Source organism: Dermacentor albipictus, chromosome 6 (assembly GCF_038994185.2).
Source record: "Dermacentor albipictus isolate Rhodes 1998 colony chromosome 6, USDA_Dalb.pri_finalv2, whole genome shotgun sequence".
In the NCBI taxonomy this organism is placed as follows: Eukaryota; Metazoa; Arthropoda; class Arachnida; order Ixodida; family Ixodidae; genus Dermacentor; species Dermacentor albipictus.
Window position 1 is genome coordinate 131,831,078 of NC_091826.1, and position 15,149 is coordinate 131,846,226.

Consider the following 15,149-nt stretch of genomic DNA (forward strand, 5'->3'; position numbering starts at 1 on the left):
CTAGGCTGTTTCGTAACCGCCCAGCCACTAGGCCTCCTCTGTCCCTCCGGTTGGTAGCACTATCAGAAAAAACAGGGGTCCCTCTTTTACACAATGACCTAATGGCTCCTACACGGCTTCCACCGCCTTGGGAGTGGCAGACTATCCAATGCGACATCTCTTTCTTAGAAATATCGAAACGAGCCCCGGAGGCACACATATATTCGCATTTTATAGAACTCAAGGAAAAGTACTCATGTGATGAATTTTACACAGATGCTTCGAAGTCTCCAACTGGTGTTGCTTACGCAGCTCTGGGACCCTCACTTTCAACATCTGGACCACTAAACCCATACACCAGTATCTTTACAGCGGAAGCATGCGCCATTCTTAAGGCTATTCAACACATACGGCTCAAAAATATCGCTAAGGCTGTTGTATTTACAGACTCATTAAGTGTAGTAAGAGCCCTAATTACCTTACGAAAGCATAAGAACTCGGTTTTTAATGAGCTGTATAGCTTGTTATGTTCGGCATATATGTGCAATCAATCGATTATAATATGCTGGGTACCTGGTCACAAAGGTATAAAAGGCAACGAAGCTGCTGACGAAAGTGCTAGGTCAGTCATTTTTAGCGATGCAGATTCAAATATCCCCATCCCTGCCACAGACCTAAAGCCCTTTCTACGCAGTAAATTGAGGAATCACTGGCAGGGTGAATGGGATACATAAAAAATGAATAAGCTTCATATAATAAAACCAAAACTGGGGAACTGGATAAATGGGAAAATAGCAAGGTACAAGGAAGTACTTCTTTGCCGATTAAGGATAGGCCACACATACGGCACCCACTCTCATCTCTTGACTGGGGGCGATCCTCCAACTTGTGCTAAGTGCGGCTATAATCTCACTGTCCTCCATGCTCTTATTGAGTGCCCTGCAATAGAAACAGAGAGGAAAAAGTATTTCCCTGCTGCATTTACCCCTTCACCCTGCATTTTTTCTTAGCGATGAACCTCTTTTTAACCTGCAAACAGTCTTAGAGTTTTTAGCCGAAACGGACACCCTGAAAATCATCTGGCCAGGTAACTTTAAAGCACACGACTAACAGCCCTGCATTCAAGGGCTCTCTTGAAACTCTAGAGTCAGTGTTATGGTTTTATTGCATCATCTTTTAACGAAAGCCCATTCCCATAGCCCACATCAATTCCTCGTCACCGTCATTATTTTACCACCTATATATTCCACTCCACTTACAGCGTAAGTTTTTTTAGGGCCTTTTACAGCCATATCACATCTACCATGATGAGTTCATTGTGCATGTCATCCACAGTACATCGTCAACATTACCACATGTCATGGCGCTCTTTGGTAAAACCTGGCCCTTGCGCCATAAAACACCACACGTCATCATCATCATCATCATCATCATAAACGAGAAGTAAGGGAATTAACCGAGGGTCCCGATTTTTATTAGTCATATCATATGAAGCCAACAAACAATGACACCAAGGACAACATAGGGGAAACTGCTTGTGATTAATAAATCAAATAAAGAAACTATGAATTAATGGAAATTAAAGTGGATGAAAAAACAACTTGCCACAGGTGGGAACCGAACCGACAACCTTCGCATTTCGGGTGCGATGCTCTACCAATTGAGCTACCGCGGCGCTGTTTTCCCATCCACTTTCTTGGGTATTTATGCGTCCTAGTAGAACCCTGGGAGTGTTAGCCAGTGCCACCACACACAGACCTTGGCGGCGGACGTGGAACGTCCTTTTTGGCGCAGGCGTCACGAGAACGTGATCTTTTTTGGGTGAAGGCAACTGGTCAATAAACCCACATATGCTACCTGAAGGCATCAATGTAGCCAGATTCGAGACCCTCGTTATGTAATAAACGAGAAGAAAGGGGGTTAACCGAGGGTCCCGATTTTTATTAGTCATATCATAAGAAGCCAACAAACAATGACACCAAGGACGAAATAGGGAAATTTACTTGTGATTAATAAATCAAATAAAGAAACTATGAATTAATGGAAATAAAGTGGATGAAAAAAACAACTTGCCACAGGTGGGAACCGAACCGACAACCTTCGCATTTCGCGTGCGATGCTCTACCAATTGAGCTACCGCGGCGCTGTTTTCCCATCCACTTTCTTGGGTATTTATGTGTTCTAGTAGAACCCTGGGAGTGTTAGCCAATGCCACCACACACAGACCTTTGCGGCGGACGTGGAATGTCCTTTTTGCCGCAGGCGTCACGAGAACGTGATCTTTTTTGGGTGAAGGCAACTAGGTCTCTGCTGCCGACAGCGTCCACGAAGTCGCTCTCGCAATTGCTGTGTTGGCCGGTAGAAGGGCTGGGTCAGCGTTCCGCGACCTCCGCTTCAAAGCCCATGCCAAGGAGATATTTGCATGGTGAGATCGAATTCCCAGTGCTGTCGCCAGCGCGAATAGCTCTCAGATCGCCATTCAGCAATCAGAAGGGTTCAACGTAGGCTTGTCCAGCGATTCCTTCGTTCGGCTGATAAACTATACCGTGAGGACGCGAAGGTGTTGTGCAGATTGCTAATTTGGCTGCCCGTTTTCTCTATTTCAAGAGTGCCGCACTTTGGCGCTCAATTTCACGACACAGTGCGCACCGTCAGCACCACGCTCTTCAATTTTATTTCGCGTAGGCAATGGAAGGCCCGTATATCGTAATGTTCGATTTCAAGTGGCGACGCGCCGTGGGCCACATTGAAGGGAGTCATGTGCGAGCCCATGACGAAGGGCCAGAAGCGAAGGAAAATTTATATAGCCAGCTAGTAAATGTGACCCTAAGAACCAGTCCATGGTTTCGTCGCGCTCGCTATTTAGGAAGTGCTGTGCATTGCTGTTGCCTGCATTGTGCAAGCTCTTCGTAGCAGAAGACATAGCGCTGCACTCTGCCGACTCATTTACGCTTGCGATACCGTCTGTCGGCTGCGAATGAAAAAGAATTACGTTAACGAATTACTTCTGCATTGCGTAAGCGCCCGGCACCGCACGTTTACACTTTAGAACTTGGCATATAATCTTTAATTTATATTTTATATTTATTTAGCAAGCACAAACATTCTGCAGTTCCTCGATTAGCTCGTCATATGATGACGTACATTTCAGAGGCGGCACCCTCTCGTCTACTGATCGCGTTCTTCCCTTCTTCCACCTCCGGCTTGGGAGCGGCACATTTAGTGACGTAAGCAGCGAAGTGAACGGTTCGTTTTCCAAAACGTTCTAATATTCCGCAATTGTTTTGTGAAGCTCGACTTATCGAGCACGATGTTTGGGCGTCAAGCCACTGCGGCAGTTATTACTTTCGAAGCTGATATCACCTCAGGGCAAAATGACGGAGAGGGAGAATGAAAGCAAGTGTAGGCGATGCGCACTCGTAGGAACAGCTGAACCCTCCCCTGATGACGCGAGAACATGTCACGAGCGGCGCCACTGTACAACCTTGCAGTGCACTTGACCACGCACTCCCGCTGTGTAGCTCATCTGAGCGCGATAATACATCTGCCAAGGAAAGCAGTTGCTGCTCTTGACGAAGGCAAATCATCATGGGGAAACGTTGCCCCCAGCGACATTCCTTGTTCCACCCCTGTTAGTCGCTTCACGCCTCCGTGTTCCTGTGGACTTCAGTTTTATTTAAAACCGCCGTGGTTGCTTAGTGACCAGGGTGTTGGGCTGCTAAGTCCGAGGTCGTGGGATCGAATTCCGGCCAAGGCGGCCGCATTTCGATGGGAACGAAATGCGAAAACACACGTGTACTTGGATTTAGGTGAACCTTAAAGAACCCTAGGTGGTCGAAATTTTCGGAGTCCCTCATTACAGTGTGCCTCATCATCAGAAAGTGGTTTCGGCACGTAAAGGAATAACCGATTCAATAACCGACATAAGGAATAACCTATTCATTAGCCGTGGCTAATCCATTTCATTTGAATAAAATTGTTGTTATTAATGTTGAACAGTGTCCATGAAAGATAAAGTGCTAGTCAGTCTAAAATACTGTCAGTGGATAAACCTGCAGAATTACGGTATGGCGAAGGGTGGTTGTCTTCGGTTAAATATTAAATAGCTAAAAAACACGTTAAGGAATAGACAAGGGAACTTTGTTTACAAAGACAATTCACAAAAGTCTGCTCAAAATTGCAAAAGTGAACAGCGATCATGCTGAACACTATGAAAGATGGACTAAGGACAATACATTTTACAAGTTATTGTTGCACTATCTCCACAAAACGTGCCTGCATGCTTATATTTAGCCCTATTATGACGTTATGACGCGTTGCAAACCAAGCACACACAAAAAATACTCTTTTACATTATTAGGAAAGGATAACAGATAATTGATCATGGCGAATTCGGCATTGCAGAACCTCGCATTATTTGATGCTGTTCCGCACGTGTTCTTCACATTCGCAATACCCCAGCTGGCAATATGAATAAGTCCTGAAAGGCTAACGAAGTTTATTTATTTATTTACTTATTTATTTATTTGTATATTTCTTTATTAACTCCTTAATAGCACTAGCATTTGTTCTGGATCCGAGCTGCCCAGCCACCCCATTGTGGCAACTGTTCCGAATCGTAACTCGGTCGGTCGGTCGGTTGGTAGGTCAAAACGAAACTTTACCATTTGATTACGAAAAGTTAAGGGTCATTAAGGGTTACCGACTGGATTCCGAGGGAAGGGAAGCGTAGCAGGGGGCGGCAGAAAGTTAGGTGGGCAGATGAGATTAAGAAGTTTGCAGGGACAACATGGCCACAATTAGTACATGACGAGGGTAGTTGGAGAAGTATGGAAGAGGCCTTTGCCCGGCAGTGCGCGTAACCAGGCTGCTGCTTGCTGCTGCTTGCTGCTTGCTGCCGCTGCTGCTTGCTGCCGCTGCTGCTGGTGCTTGCTGCTGCTGGTGCTTTTTATATATAAATTATTTATTTATTTCGAAAATGACATACAAATACGAGCCTGCCCAAGACAACAATGGGCTTGTGGGGCAGCGCTCGGCAGAATGGAGCAAGCCAGGGAGTGGCACAGTAAATCAATTATGTACAAGACTCAAAATAAACTACCCGCCGTGGTTGCTCAGTGGCTATGGTGTTGGGCTGCTGAGCACGAGGCGCGGGATCGAATCCCGGCCACGGCGGCCGCATTTCGATGGGGGCGAAATGCGAAAACACCCGTGTGCTTAGATTTAGGTGCACGTTAAAGAACCCCAGGTGGTCAAAATTTCCGGAGTCCTCCACTACGGCGTGCCTCATAATCAGAAAGTGGTTTTGGCACGTAAAACCCCATAATTTATTATTTTTTTATTCAAAATAAACTAAAGAAAGAAAGAGAGAAAGAAAGGAAAGAAACCAAATTACACATACAAATCAAAAATATAAGATTTAACTTCTTTCCGTGTGCTGGAAGATAAAACTTTATCTGGCAGGTCATTTAACACATCAGGTACATGGAAGGCACGGACACGTTTGCCATATCTTGTCCGTACTCTTGGTAAGGTAAAGCGGTCACGTGTACGTAATGCTCTGGCGGGGACATACGGGAGGCAGAACTCATTGTTCCATATATTCAAAAAGGATTACCGTTTCTTTGTATAACAGCCTGAACGAGGGCATGTGCGAGCATGAAAAAAGACTGGAATTGTTAGTAATGTGCACACCATACATTACCGCCCGAATTATGGATTTTAGTAAAGAATGAAATTTATTGCGCCAAAACACTGAACAGAAATAAAAAGAACCGATTCCATATCTCAGCACACTGTACGCTAATGCATGTGCTATTGTTTTCCTTACGTAAATTGGGCATAGCGCTTTAATAGAATGCAGTAGGCAGGCTATTTTGCGCAGCCTTTCACAAACGTTAGCCAAGTGAGTGTTCCAGGACATGTTAGAATCGAAATGAACACCGAGATAATTGACACTTGAGAGGTATGGAATAGGAGAGCAAGTGCAATTGTTACACAGAGGAGAATGAAGAAACAGCAGAGTGATGACAGGAATAAATTTCAGCGGATCGTGAAAACATACTAATTTAGTTTTATTCTGGATAATAGAAATTAAGTTTTTACGGTACCAGCTGATAACATTTGTAGTGTCAGTTTGTAATTCAGCCACGGCTTGATGGTAATTAGTATGACGAGATACTAAAAGCGTGTCATCTGCGTATTGAAACACTCGACAGCGAAAAATTGCTTGACTGAGATCATTATCGTACAAGTTGAATAAAAGGGGAGCTAAAATCGACCCTTGTGGAACTCCAGCGCTCAACTGTCTAGGTTTGCTTTTAATATTTCCGAGAACTACTACTTGAATTCGACCGTGCAAATAATTCTTAAGGAAAGTTAGAAAAGGCCCTCGGAAGCCATAGCTGTGCAGTTTACAAAGTAAAATTTCATGGTTGACGGAGTCAAAAGCTTTTCATACATCTAGAAATAATGCACAAACGAATGCACTAATTTCAAGAGTACTATTAAGGAAATCGGTTAATTCATCTAATGCTATTCTAGTGCCACGCTCATAAGTAAATCCGTACTGATTAGGCGACATTATGTTGTGCGCATCAATAAAGCGCTGCATTACGTGAAAAATATGCTTTTCAAGTATAAGATCAATGCACGAAAGTATCGAAATTGGCCTGTAGTTTGTGACAACATTGACCTGTCCGCTTTTGAAGAGAGGAACTACAAGCGCCTCCTTGAGGCCAGACGGTATTTCTTTTGTGGTTATAATGTTATTTATAATTGCTAAAAGAACATTCTTCAGGGCCTCGAAATTTCTGCGAAGGACGTCCACAGATACACCATCTAATCCAACCGACTTGTGCTGTTTTAAGTTAAATAAAATATAGCGAATATCATGCTCGGTACACTCAGGCAGGAATGCAGAGTCAACTACCGATTGTAGCATACAATAACTAGCCGTATTACCGGACAAGCTTGCTGCAGTAGACGAGAAAAAGGAATTAAATTAGTCTGCTAACGTTATAGATGGTGGACCGAAATTCTTCGCAATAGTTTGGTACGCGCCTCTCCGGGGACGACCCCTTAATTCGTTAACCACGGACCAAGTCTTGGACGGGTTGTTTCTAAATTCAGAAAATTTACCTTGGAAGTGCTGTCGCCTGCCACCTCTAAGCACAGCAGGGACTTTATTGCGAGCCATCTTATAAGCTTCACGAAGATACTGATTATTAGGTGAGCGCCGACAACGCGCCCAGGCTAGTTCTTTTTCAGCTAACGCGGTTAGAGCATTTCCATTTATCCACGGGCATTTCGGCTTTCGTTGCTTTAAGACGGCTACGTTTTTCCAAGAGTGCACTGCCTGCGTATAAACGGCAATAAAGGATTTATACAGGTGAGTGGCAGGAACTTCTGCTAGGAAAGATTTCCAGTCGTAGCCTTGCAACAACGAGTCCAGCTTTCTTTTATCAATAACCTCTATCTCTGATACTGGGTTGTTAGCCGCAGCATGCTGAGACGATAGAAAGCTACACCCAACATAGAAGTGATCGGATAGCTTTTGCTCAATAATAAACGGAAGTACCTGGTCGTTCTCAGTGCGAACGTTGACGTGATCTATGCATGAAGACACAAGCGATGTACCCAAAATTTCGACACGTGTGGGAAGGTTGATAATAGAATCTATTCCAACGTCAGCAAGCGTGTTCAAGTAATCAGCTACAATGTGTCGTTCTTTCTTCAGCACGTCAATGTTAACATCACCTATCATACACACGTGACCAGATGGAAAAGGAAGTAGATGCAATTCGTCCACAAACTTTCTAACACTTTGATTTGGCGGCCTATAAATAGCGAGCAATGTGATGGCAAAAGAGCGTGTGTGAATAGGAAGGGCTAGCGATTCAGCACCTGTAAAAATTATGTTCAGAGGACTTGAAATCCAACAATTTTTAATGAAAATGGCAATTCCACCGCCACGGCCGTCCTTGCGCGTCAAAAAATGATTGTGATAACCTTGGAGTTGAAAGAGACCAGTATGTTCCTGCCCAATATTAATTTCAGTTAAGACAAAAACATCAGCTATATCACGTGCTGCACCAGCGTGGACACAAAATTCATTCCAGTGCTTCCGAATACTACGCACGTTTGCATGAAAAACAGTGAATGTGCATTCACCTGGTTTTAAAAGAACAGAAAAAGAAGGAAAGTCTCGAAATTGTTCGCACGACGCCATGAATAAGGAAAAAGATTACAACAGACAAAGCCGAGGATAGAAGAGGTCAGACTAGCCGAGACAAGTCACAAGGGCTCATTATGCGCACAACTGGGTCACCCTCCTTCTTACGGGCATAAATTTTCCCGTGTTTCACCCATACGAACTTGAAATCGGCCTCTTTGGCCTTAGTCTTTGTCTCCCAGAACAGTTCTCTGTTGTATTTCGTCAAGTTTTCGACAAAGAAAACCGAGAGCTCATTTTCCTTCGCCAGAGATTCCAGTTTCTTTCGCTTTGCCAGCCAGCTGTCACGTATGCCCGCCGAAAGGAAGCGCACTAAAACTGGAGCTGTTTTGCTCTTCCTGGGCAACCGGTGCACAGCTACTACGTGACCTGGCAGGAATGAATCAATGCCCAGTTGAGCGGCCAGTTCAGCAATAGTAGTAGTCAAGTTTTCACTAGGAAGTTGGGGTAGGTTATGAATTTCGAGGTTTGAGGACCTACTATACTGTTCAGAGGCATTTATTTCTCCTCTAAGGTCTTGTATGACAGCTGCCTGAGAAGCGACCTGATCCTCAAGTGCCATCACCCAAGAAGACAATTCAGTGACCTGTTTCTCTCGTGTTGCTGATCCTTTCAGCAAGGAATCATATTTATTTGAAAGAAAGTCAACCGAGTCGTGTATTTCCTGCATTTTTGTTTTCACTACTTCTATCTCGGACTTGAGGCACAACAGTTCGTCTATTTTCGACGGAACCAGCGAAAGATTCAACTTTCGCACGAATAGAATCCAGCAACGATAGCTTTTCAGCAATAGCTGTTAACTGGCTAGAACTGCCTTGGGAAGAATCCGCTGATCTACATGTTTTACACCGCCACTTTTCTCTCTTTTTCGGGCCCATCGACAAGAATGTGCCTTCAGCCACACCTGAGCACTCTTGACTGAGGTGATACAACGATGCACAGTTAGAGCATTCCATGCACCGGTCTTCGTCGACAAAATCAACCCCACATTGAGCACAATCTTCTCCCTCCATCACACATGCGCACACTTCATCACTTGCTGCTTGCTGCTTGCTGCTTGCTGCTTGCTGCTTGCTGCTTGCTGCTGCTTGCTGCTTGCTGCTGCTTGCTGCTTGCTGCTGCTTGCTGCTTGCTGCTGCTTGCTGCTTGCTGCTGCTTGCTGCTTGCTGCTGCTTGCTGCTTGCTGCTGCTTGCTGCTTGCTGCTGCTTGCTGCTTGCTGCTGCTTGCTGCTTGCTGCTGCTTGCTGCTTGCTGCTGCTTGCTGCTTGCTGCTGCTTGCTGCTTGCTGCTGCTTGCTGCTGCTTGCTGCTGCTGCTGCTGCTGCTGCTTGCTGCTGCTGCTTGCTGCTGCTGCTGCTTGCTGCTTGCTGCTTGCTGCTTGCTGCTGCTGCTTGCTGCTTGCTGCTTGCTGCTGCTGCTTGCTGCTTGCTGCTGTTGCTTGCTGCTTGCTGCTGCTGCTGCTGCTGCTGCTGCTGCTGCTGCTGCTGCTGCTGCTGCTGCTGCTGCTGCTGCTGCTGCTGCTGCTGCTGCTGCTGCTGCTGCTGCTGCTGCTGCTGCTGCTGCTGCTGCTGCTGCTGCTGCTGCTGCTGCTGCTGCTGCTGCTGCTGCTTGCTGCTGCTGCTGCTTGCTGCTTGCTGCTTGCTGCTGCTTGCTGCTTGCTGCTGCTTGCTGCTTGCTGCTGCTTGCTGCTTGCTGCTTGCTGCTGCTTGCTGCTGCTTGCTGCTTGCTGCTGCTTGCTGCTGCTGCTTGCTGCTGCTTGCTGCTGCTTGCTGCTGCTTGCTGCTGCTTGCTGCTGCTTGCTGCTGCTGCTTGCTGCTGCTGCTTGCTGCTGCTGCTTGCTGCTTGCTGCTTGCTGCTGCTGCTTGCTGCTTGCTGCTTGCTGCTGCTGCTTGCTGCTTGCTGCTTGCTGCTGCTGCTTGCTGCTTGCTGCTTGCTGCTGCTGCTTGCTGCTGCTGCTTGCTGCTGCTGCTTGCTGCTTGCTGCTTGCTGCTTGCTGCTTGCTGCTGCTGCTTGCTGCTTGCTGCTGCTGCTTGCTGCTGCTGCTTGCTGCTGCTGCTTGCTGCTGCTGCTTGCTGCTGCTGCTTGCTGCTGCTGCTTGCTGCTTGCTGCTGCTGCTTGCTGCTGCTGCTTGCTGCTTGCTGCTTGCTGCTGCTGCTGCTGCTTGCTGCTTGCTGCTTGCTGCTGCTGCTTGCTGCTTGCTGCTTGCTGCTTGCTGCTGCTGCTTGCTGCTTGCTGCTGCTGCTTGCTGCTTGCTGCTGCTGCTTGCTGCTTGCTGCTGCTGCTTGCTGCTTGCTGCTGCTGCTTGCTGCTGCTGCTTGCCGCTTGCTGCTGCTGCTTGCTGCTTGCTGCTGCTGCTTGCTGCTGCTGCTTGCCGCTTGCTGCTGCTTGCTGCTTGCTGCTTGCTGCTGCTTGCTGCTTGCTGCTTGCTGCTTGCTGCTGCTGCTTGCTGCTTGCTGCTGCTTGCTGCTGCTTGCTGCTTGCTGCTGCTTGCTGCTGCTGCTGCTTGCTGCTGCTTCTGCTGCTGCTGCTGCTTCTGCTGCCGCTGCTGCTGCGGCTGCCACCGCCATCGCCACCGCTTCCGCCGTGGTGGTGGTGGTGGTGGTGGTGGTGCGAAAAGATCATGCAGAGATATTTGGACAAGTAACCCAAATAACGACAGATCAGTCCAATACGCAAAGTTACTAACAATGCTGTGCAAACTGTTACGAGTAATAAATACAGATAATTGTTACACGTTAGCACTTATCAGCAGACTGCCATTTGTACAACACAAATACTCGTGTAACAAATAGAGACTGGCTTTTCAAGCACCAAAACTGTCGATAGTAGACGCCTAAAACACCACTTAAGGTCTCATTTTAAGCACCTAGGCGCCTCAATGGGCAATATCATTTGTTCACAAAATCGCAACTTCATTTTTGTATTGAATGTTCATTGCTTATTTCCGTTCTATGAAACCTGACGTAGAGTTAACGTGTGAGATAGCAAACTCATTGTGCAAGTCATGGATACCCGTAGCATTGTTGCGTAAATGAGATGCTGTGTTTTTCTAAACCTTCATCCTGCAACCAACATATTTATTACATGTGATCTGACACAATGAGCAAATGCTGCATATTTAGTAGCCATAATTTCGTGCTTAAAATTGCATCAAGTGGTGAAAGAAAGAAAAACACAAAATACGTCAGAAAAGCCGCTAAATGGTCATCGGGGAAACTGAAATTCGGGCCAATGAATTGAAGTTAGCAAATGTCTCAGTAAGAGAAGAAGTGCTGAATTCAAAAAAACTGTGATCCATTAAACTTGTCTTGTGGTGCAATAGTTGTATCACGCCTCGATAATTATGCACAAGGTCTGCTTCATAAGTTTTTTTGTGTATATTTAATGCTATACTTTCGCAAGATATTTTCTATCACGCCGTAGAGCACAGACGTGTGCACGTTCTTACAACGTTATCTGAATTTTTTAAAAAAATTAGTGCGTTTCTAATCTGTGAAGAAGGATTACCAGCGAAGCTGTGCATGTGGGCCCCTCAATCGCGAACTGCACCTCCGCAGTGGGTCTGTCGGTCGGTTGGTCCACGTATGGGGAGTGCTTAAAGGGACACTAAAGAGAAATATGATTTCTTCTGCATCAGTAAATTACCTCTCTATTTTACCAAGAACGCCACTATTACTACGCTACGACGCTTGGTAAGCGAGAAAAAGCGCAAGAACGAAAGACAGTTGGCGACGCCTCCTTGAAGTTCCCCCACCTGGTCGCTGTGGCATCATCAATTTTTATGACATCTTCTAGGGCCTACTTATATAGCGTTACCGATTGACTACATTTTGTTCTAAAGGAACGAAATATTAAACGTGGCACATTTAGGGAACCTTTACTCAGCCAACGCGACCCAAATGCGATAACATACTTTCGGGTCCCTGACGTCACACTGGCGCACCGGCGTTAGAGTTTCGGCGCGAAATTCGAATACTGATACTTCGCCCTTCATTTTGCCATATAATAATCAAACTATTATTTTGAAATGACTACCTGCTGTGTTGTCAAACAATGCTTTATCAGACGAAACATATTTGTTGTTTCGCTTTAGCGTCCCTTTAACGCCTGATTCACCCCCGCCGCGGGTGGGCCCGCCCTTGCACTATCTTCGGTATCGGCCAACGTATGGGGATTGCTGAGCGCCTCCTTCACCTCCGCTGCGGGCCGCGCCAGTATTGCACTATGTTCGGGATCGGCCCACGTATGGGAAGAGAGAGAAGAGAGAATGGCTTAATGCCTGCTTCACCTCCGCCGCGGGTGGGCCCGGCATTGCACTGTCTTCGGGATCGGCCGTCGTATGGCGAGTGCTTAATGCCTGCTTGACCTCCGCCACAGATCGGGCCGGCATTGCGCTATCTCCAGCTTGACGCACGTAGGGGAGTTTTTTTTTTTTTTGCTTACTACGCCAACGAGACGATAATTTCCTTGGATGCTTTACAGCTTCGCTGTAAAAAGGCGTGGCGAGCGGCAGAGCTCTGAGGTGAACCGCCAACAGCAGGTTTTCTCTGTGCAACAATGAAAGGGACATAGTATGGTTTCCACATTCCAAAAACCACATTTGTACGCTGGAACGCATACAAAGAAAAGCTGCCCGATTTATCTATAATCGTTTTCAACGCACAGATTCACCAACCGAACTTCTCTCTCGCGCAGGCCTCGCTACCCTCGAAATTCGAGCTAAGGTTCAATGATTAAAGTTCCTATACTTGGTATTACACAGTGCGCTGAAGTTGGATCCCGCCGCCTATCTAAAGTACAAACACACTAGACCGACTCGGCATAAGCACGTTTTCACGCTAGAGGAATTTTTTTGTACCAACAATACTATTTTTCTTTTCATTCTTTCCGCGAGCTGTGCGAGATTGGAACTGCTTTAACCCCGCTATTACTGTCCAGCCCACATTAGAAACATTTACAAATCATCTAGAAGAAGCAATGGCAATCACAACTTAGTGTTTTATTTATTTTTTTTTATCTTTTCGCGAGAGCAATTGTGTCAAGACCTTACATTTATTGAATATCTCAATAAATGTAAGTGTCCATGTTTTCTATACTAACTCCTTGTTTGTTCAGTGTTTGCTCGTATTGTACTTTTTTGATGACCATGTGCCCACTCCTGTAATATACCTATCGCGATTGACAGTATTGTGAAATAAATAAATAAATAACAGAGCGGAGGCGCTAAAAAAGTGTACTGCGTTACTACATCGCATAGTGTTGCAGAGAACTTTGCACGATTCCGCATAAAATATTCGCAATGAACATTGAACATTCTTTCCCAGTTATAGCCAAGAGCACGCTTTTCGGAAAATACCGTGTTTGCATCTTTAATACCGGCACCTTCAGTGTAGCACAGTGTCGCGCGTCCACTGCCGAGGAAACAGACTTTCCGTGATTTTTCTCTGCCATATCGGCTACCGGTATCAAGTAAATAGGCAGGTTCCTTCAAAACATCAATAAGCATTTGCAACGCTAGGCTTGATTTTTTAGATCACATTACCATGTGCGTTGCCATTAGCAACAGCGTGCTGCAAATGTTGCTCAATCTTAGGAAGGAAGAATGCGTTATCGAAAGCAAATGAGAGCCCCTCAATACATTTTCTGGCATTGTATGCAAAAGTAGGCGTACGTAGGCACCAAGGACCGAAGTGGGCATTTGTAGGTACAGCGAAGTTGGTGGTCAAGTAGCCCACAATTTTCGATCGCACACAAAGCGTTGACGCATGGCCAGCCGCTCACTCGTGCTCTCCTCCTCGCCTCTGCTGCAGATGCGCCGGTTTGTGCTGTCCCTCGACGACAAAGTGTTCAGACGCGTGGGATGGGCCTTCTTCGATCTCTCATACGAAGTATACAACAAGAATTACTGCACCGTTAGCGGTGTCGTCACCGAGGACTTTCCGCGACTGACCGCTGCCAAGACTATCTTAGAAGAGAACCGCAACCGAAAGTTCAACTGAATAATGAACTCGCATGCGTCAGCGCTAACAACGTTGTCGGGCTTGCGTCCAAGAATACGCAATATATATATATATATAAAAAGAAAGCCGCAAGCAGCCCGACCATATATTTCTTTTTTAATTTGGTCGTGTTGTTTATAAGTTTCGTGCAACGTATTGCTTAACTTCTTTATTTCATTTCATTTATCTTACCGAAAACGTTCCTTTCTCGTCCATAGTAGTGCACGGTACTAAAAGCGAAATGTTTGCGCAGACATTTCGCTTATTTCTCACAGACACCCCACATCTAGGTAGAATAATACTATTTAGTTCGAATATATGTAGAAATTCGCGGAACTTCACGTTTGCGCCTGTTTCACCAAAGGCTTATGATAATTCCATTTTGCTCGATTTCTTTATACTTTTCATTATTTGAAAATCAGATATGCTTGATGCACAACGCTTTGGAAAATCTTGGTGCGCCATGCTTTTTTTTATTTCGTTTCTTTTTGTGTCATGGTGGCGGGTGCCTTGTGTCCTGTGTAATAAACGACCAGAAGTGAAAGTCACATGTTCTGTTTTCATCATTCAGTAGCCTGGCGTTTGTATCGGCAGTGTGAAGTGTTTTCGTCAAAACGTGGGGCCAGCTCGTATTGGCAGCGACACGACCTCAAAATAATAGCATCCTGATGTCACTTCTTAAAAACATGTCACTGCTTGTGTTGAAGTCGCTGATGATGAAGCTGCTGCTATTTGAAAATTAGGGTTGAGCCTTTGGTGTTTTAAACCTAGAAAACAGAAAAAAAATTCAACAGTATGTCTCATGTCTGTCCAGCGTTTCAGTTTTAACCGAAAATAGTCAGTGAATGCAAATTTACCGTAACGCTTAGGCGACGATGTGCACGCAGCCGCGTGCGCTCCGACGACCTGATCGAGTCAGGGTCACGTGTCAGCCAGCGT

General features: G+C 45.8%; 1 protein-coding gene across 5 annotated transcripts in view; it reads left to right on the forward strand.

The window, feature by feature from the left end:
- Positions 1–14,758, forward strand: part of LOC135918618 (uncharacterized) — a 440,383-nt gene extending 425,625 nt beyond the window's left edge. For all 5 annotated transcript variants that reach the window (XM_065452238.1, XM_065452236.1, XM_065452237.1 and 2 more), the window contains one exon: positions 14,022–14,758. In XM_065452238.1, coding sequence (XP_065308310.1) covers positions 14,022–14,210 — 189 coding nt within the window. In that variant the 3' untranslated portion in view covers positions 14,211–14,758. The remainder of the gene's footprint in view (positions 1–14,021) is intronic.
- The last annotated feature ends 391 nt before the right edge of the window (positions 14,759–15,149 follow it).